The 6,369-nt window shown below is 37.6% G+C and overlaps 1 protein-coding gene across 1 annotated transcript in view; it reads right to left on the bottom strand.

Moving 5' to 3' along the window:
• Positions 1-5,567, bottom strand: part of LOC107732720 (adenylate cyclase type 3-like) — a 19,982-nt gene extending 14,415 nt beyond the window's left edge. The window contains exons 1-8 of the mRNA XM_016544136.1: positions 5,389-5,567; positions 5,171-5,282; positions 4,462-4,595; positions 2,916-3,081; positions 2,714-2,833; positions 1,136-1,155; positions 885-1,023; positions 48-164 (exon numbers count right to left, since the gene is read on the bottom strand). Of these exons, the coding sequence (XP_016399622.1) occupies positions 48-164; positions 885-1,023; positions 1,136-1,155; positions 2,714-2,833; positions 2,916-3,081; positions 4,462-4,595; positions 5,171-5,282; positions 5,389-5,552 (972 nt within the window). The 5' untranslated portion in view covers positions 5,553-5,567. The remainder of the gene's footprint in view (positions 1-47; positions 165-884; positions 1,024-1,135; positions 1,156-2,713; positions 2,834-2,915; positions 3,082-4,461; positions 4,596-5,170; positions 5,283-5,388) is intronic.
• Positions 5,568-6,369: the final 802 nt, after the last annotated feature.

The following is a 6,369-nucleotide window of genomic DNA, read 5'->3' as shown; positions in this document are numbered from 1 at the left end:
TATAAAGTGGGTCATTACTTTGTCTACCTCGTTCACTGGTTTCTTACCATATCTACTATGTCAGCCATTGTGACTATGAAGATGGCCGCCATGGCCCAAGTGTTGCGAGCCCAGCGCGTGTGATCAATCCAAGTGGAGAACGACACCAATCTCTTTGGAAATACCTTTGAAAACAATACAAAAAAAAGCTACTTAAACATCCAATCACAGCAAAAGTTGTGGAAAGGCCTGTGATCTAGTCACAGTGTGCATGTGTTCAGTTCAGCTGCGTGTACAGTGTTTGAGAAAACAATCGATTTAATCCACAGCAACGTGCTTTTAAAAAGCAATAAATTCTTCAGTTGAGCCATATGGACTCATATGTCCTTCATCTGTTGTGTGTGTGACCGTCTCGCCTTTCAGAAACACATTATCTCTGCGCTTGCTCAATCTGTGTGTGTGTGCTTGAGAGGGAATCAATACTGGGAACTTTATTAGTCAATGGGGAATGTGTTGACCTAACTAATGAGGATGAGTCATATATACAGCTGCATGTTCCAACAGTAGATGGAAGAGCCTCGGGAACTACATTTCATGCATGCGACTTGTTATATTAATATTACATAAGAAGTTGACTGAAAGATTTCTCAGCAGAGCGTGGATCATGATCCGCGACTAACGGAAAGCATAACTGTGCATGTTCAGGAAATCTCATAGCAAAGAAGGACCTGATATTAGCACTAAACATGTTAAAGTTAATGTTAAAGTTGACACCAAACAAAAGCTGGAAACAACGGTACTACTGTATTTTTGAGTGGAACAAGAAATTCGCATCACGTACGAAACCAAGTGGACACATGTTAAGCGTGTGATTGGTTGAGGAAGGTGTTGTAACAGTAACTCACCCGAGGGAAAATAGCTGCCAGCGAACAGATAGTAAGAATGAGGAGCAAGACTTCACCTATGGCCAGAGTCACATAGTTTGCAACCAACCTGTGCAGAGCAAAAATGACACAAGAAAACAGACACAAGAACATTACAAAACTAAGTAATACAGCAATAAAAAAACATGGCCATTCCTACCATAATGCTGATGAAACACCTGTGAAAAAGAAGCATGTTTGATTTCTATTTTATACTGTACTTCAAACTGTACTATAAAACTGCATTTGCACACTGAAAAAAACGGTAACATCTAAATTAACTGTGAAATATTATTTAATATTTCTGAATCAACCTAAATAAATAAATAAATTATTAAATCTATTAATTAATTAATTAAAGTATGCTGAAGTGTCCTTCTTTTTCACAAGGGTCTGCACAGATGAATCGAAATCAAATCAAAATCAGAATCTAACTGAATCAGGAAAGGAACAGTTCTCACTATTAACTAGCATGCGTATTACTAGCATGTTATTAGTAATAAAGCACATATTAATGCCTTATTCTGCATGACCATATTTTCGATCTTTTAACCCTACACCATACCTAAATTTAACAACTACCTTACTAACTATTAATAAGCAGCAAATTAGGAGTTTATTGGGGCAAAAATTGTGACCAAAGTTCATTTTAAATCATTATGTTTTAATAATCTTTTGTCATGTTTTTAAAAAGTACACTTATTTTGATGCATTGGCTAACATATTAAAGCACACATGAAGTACTTGATTATAATTTTAACTGAAGTGTGTTAGTCGACATATATTTTAAATGTACTAAATTGCAACTTAATCATTACAAATGTGTAATTACAAATATTGGTAACACTTTACAATAAGGTTCATTAGTTAACATTAGTTAACTACTTGCCTTGGAACTCTCCCATGGATGCCGTTTTTGCCCAGTCTCTTTCTTATTGTTGAATCATGAACACTGACCTTAATTGAGGCAAGTGAGGCCTGCAGTTCTTTAGCTGTTGTTCTGGGTTCTTTTATGACCTCCTGGATGAGTCGTTGTTGCGCTCTTGGAGTAATTTTGGTAGGCCGGCCACTCCTGGGAAGGTTCGCCACTGTTCCAAGTTTTCTCCATTTGTGGATAATGGCTCTGATCGTGGTTCGTTGGAGTCCCAAAGCCTTAGAAATGGCTTCATAACCCTTTCCAGGCTGATACATGTCAACTATTTTGTTTCTCATCTGTTCTTGAATTTCTTTAGATCGCGGCGTGATGTGTTGCTCTTTAAGCATGCTTCACTTTGTCAGACAGGTTCTATTTAAGTGATTTCTTGATTCAACAGGTCTGGCAGTAATCAGGTCTGCGTGTGGCTAGTGAAATTTAACTCAGCTTTCTAAAATAATGTGGTTAATCACAGTTCTTTCATGATTTAAGAGGAGGGGCAAATAATTTTTCACGTAGGGCCGGGCAGGTTTGGACAGCTTTTTTCCCTTAATAAATGAAATTATCATTTAAAGCATGCATTTTGTATTTACTTGCATTATCTTTGCGTAATATTAAAATTGGTTTGATGATTTGAATCTTTTAAGTGTGACAAATATGCAAAAAATAAAAAAAACAGGAAGGGGGCAAAAACCTTTTCACGGCACTGTATATATAAATACAATTTTCACCTAGCATTATTATTACTGACAGAACTTTTGTTCATTTATGCAAGTTTTTCAGGGACTGAAGCGAAATCCTTTGCCACTTTAATCTGTAAAGAACTTCTTAAGTAAACAGATTCCAGTGGCTTCAGAAAAGCTCCACATGTCAGTGTGTGAGATCATCATGTTATTACGCGTGTGTCCAGCTCCTCCGGCTCCTCCGGTGTGGTACAGGCCGTGTGGACGCTCCCATTGCACTCCGTAGTGTTGATCAGCAATGGAGAATTCCCATTAGACGACGTCACCGAAAGCTTCTGGAGAAAACCACCGGCGAGAGCGTGAGAATGAGAGAGACACAGAGAGACGGAAACCACAGTAGCAGGAAATGACACTCACTACTCCATTGATGCCGCTTTTGCCCACGGGTCCCTTGGGCACCACCACCAAGTACGTCTCAATGCCTCTTTCCTTCAGGTACTCGCAGCGGTCTCCTCCGTTCCCCGGCTCCACATCAAACTCTCCATGCAGACACTCCAGGGTATTCTGGGAGATGTGCACTCGCCTACCAGAGTTCAAACACAGTCTGAGTGCGTTACTGGCAAACATGACCAGCTGTTTCACTCATTACACAATACTTGCAGACAATGTTGCTGCTTAGCTGTTGAAAACTACGCTGCAAATTCACTAAATGGCTTCAGGATCCATTGCTGAACTTTTTCTGACCCACTTAAATAGGACTTAAGTGCATCTTTATATGTAATTTCATAATTACTTCTATTGTCTTTGAAATATGGCTAAAGTGTTACTGCTGAATGTGCTGACAAGCATTTATGATAAACTAAAATATACTTCAATGACATTTCTATTGAAACTTGTATGTCATGTATTTAAATGTTTGTAATTACGTATTTGTAATGAAGTTGAAATTGAGTACATTTAAAATATATTAACCTGAAACGTAATATCAAATAACACACTAATTAGAATCAAGTACTTTGCATGTGCTTTAGCATGTTAGTCAAAAAAACAAAAAAAAACAACAACAGTTTTTAGTTTTTAGATAATAATTTTTATTATTTCAGTTTTTCTATTGTTTTTTTTAAAGATATATAACAAATTTTAAAAATGTTGCACCTTTTTATATAAACATACATATGTATGGTATTGATGAACCATTGCAGCATGAAAAATGATTTTTTTTTCATCTTTTTTCAGAGTTTATGCAAGTAAAAGAATGTAATTATACATATATATATATATATATTAAAATTGTAATGAATTAAAAAGCAGTAAATGCTTTAATTAAAAAAAATTAAATGCAGTAATAACATGGTAACATTCAAACCTTTTAAACTGTTTCACAATCACTCATTAATAAGAAGATGTTGATCAGATACAATATGGTTTTAGTTGAAAAACTATTAAGTTATGACCCGAAATGTGAAAATAATATACACATTTTAAATGCATTATTAGGGCTAAGTGTGTTAAGAATTACAATCATGAAAATGTTAAGTATACTTAAGTGGCCTTTTATTTCATTATAATATTATATTATCTACAAGTAGAGTGTTTTTTAAATACACTTTTAAGATTTGAAGTACACTACAAGAGCACATTTAATATGATTAAGCGCACTTCTTTTTCCACAAGGGTGGGTCTCATTCTAGTTGGGTCTTACTACTGATTATGACAGATAAGAGTCTAATAATCAAACATATCTCCAGATGTTTCCAGAGCTCCTGAACTCAGACGGAGCTCATTTAGGGAGGAGTAAAGTTTACATGTGTGACGCGTTCACACTTATCTGAGACATTCCTTGGATCGCCGTCTGTCTTGAATGTCTCTCAGAAGGCATTCACACTTGATATGGCTAGTGAACGTCTAGTGAATTTCCCCTAGCATTCAGAACCAAACAACTGGTGAATGTGCAGGTTTTTACCCTGGTATTCCTCCTGCCTCCATCTTGTTGGCCACCGTCACGTCAGTCGACCACACGTCATACTGCCAGCGCTTCTGTCCGAGCACGCCGCCCAAAACCGTCCCAGAATGCACCCCGACACGCATGTCCACGTTTTGTATGCGATTAATCGTTTGACAGCACTAATTTAAATATATGTAAGAATATAATTTATTGATGTGATCAAAGCTGAATTTTCAGCATCATTACTCCAGTCTTCAGTGTCACATGATCCTTCAGAAATCATTATAATATGCTGATTTGCTGCTCAAGAAACATTTCTGATTATTATCGATGTTGAAAAGTTCTGAAGAACAGCATTTATTTGAAAAAGAAAACTTTTCTAACATTCTAAATGTCTTTACTGTCACTTTTGATCAATTTAATGCATCCTTGCTGAATAAAAGTGTTAATTTCTTTTAAAAGGGAGACCTGAATATATCGTTCATATTTTATCTCTTTAGGATTTAATTTGGATTTTAATATTTGTTTGAAATAAGCTGAAATCATGCTGATCCATCCACTGTAGTAAAAAATCAGTTTCTCAATAAAGAAAATGAATGTGATTTTACTTTAAACTCAACTGTTGCACTCTATATGAATAGCTTAAGATCATTAATCACCAAAAACAATTTCATCTTGTAAAAATGACTAAACGTGTGTTAAGAAAATATGAATACAGATAGCTCACATCTGCAAGCTTGTCGAAGCGGGCGAACAATTCGTTCAGCAGCTTCACCAGCTCCTGCGCGCTACAGGACGAGGACAGCTGTGTGAAGCCCACGATGTCTGCGAACAGAATACTGCAACACAAACACAGTCACAGTCAACTTCAAACAACCTGCAAATGACGACATCAAACTCTGGCTGCATTTACTGAAACGCTGCTCCTAATCGTAACAAACTGACCTGACATTCTCGTGCCGATACATGTACATTGTGTTGAACTGCTGCATCTCTTTCTGACTGGCTTCTTTCTTCATGTCCTGAAGCATCTCGTCTGCAATGTGCTTGGGTAAGATGGACAGCAGGAGACGCTCCTGTGTGCAGAAGAACAACCACTGATTAAACATCTATTCTATCTAGAAATAGATCTATTCAAACAATTCTGTACATAAACCACCTCGTGCATGTTTGCTTACTAAATATTAATTTGTATACTTGTATAAATATTTAAATTAACACACATTTTATCAAGTTTAATTCCATTTTTAATTGTTTAATTCCAAGAAAATTGTTATTGCATTTAATTCAATTTTTTTGAATCATGTTTCATTCCCCCACCCAAAAATAAAAATTGTCAGACTCTGTTCCCTGTTTTGTGTGTGTTTTGCTCCCCATGTGTTGCTATGCCCATATTTGGTCCTTCCTGTTTCCTGTTCCCATTATGTTCCCTGATTAGTTCCATTAGTTCCAGCTGTGTCATTAATTATCTTCATTTGCGCCTGTGTATTTAAAGTGTGTTCTGCCCCTCGTTTCCTGTCCGGTATTGTTTATGTCAACCTCCTCGGCTACGTGTGTTTTCCTGGTTCCCCTGACATTATTAAAGTCTCCTTGTTGATGTACTCCACGTCTCCTCGTTCCTCGCTCCCTCACAATAGCGATCATGACAGAATACTGGACCAAAACAGTAAGCGGCGCCCCTCTCCCCGTGTTTGTTTTCCATTTTTGAAAGTGTTTTCTTTTGTTTTCCCGTTTTTCCCCCGCGGCATGGAAACCGCTGCACGATTCGCCACGCCGTTGTCAAGCCCGCCGGCCGCCGCTGACCAAGGCCCGCAGGCCGCCCTATTCACCCGTAATCAGAAGAGGAGGATGAGGAGCAATGGATGGCTCAGGGTCCTCTTCCTCGCCCGAGACCACCCCCCAGAGCTGACTCCAGTGTCGGCTCCA

This window comes from Sinocyclocheilus rhinocerous, unplaced genomic scaffold, assembly GCF_001515625.1.
Source record: "Sinocyclocheilus rhinocerous isolate Xijiao unplaced genomic scaffold, SAMN03320098_v1.1 scaffold369, whole genome shotgun sequence".
Lineage (NCBI taxonomy): Eukaryota > Metazoa > Chordata > Actinopteri > Cypriniformes > Cyprinidae > Sinocyclocheilus > Sinocyclocheilus rhinocerous.
This window is presented reverse-complemented; position numbering and strand designations above follow the sequence as displayed.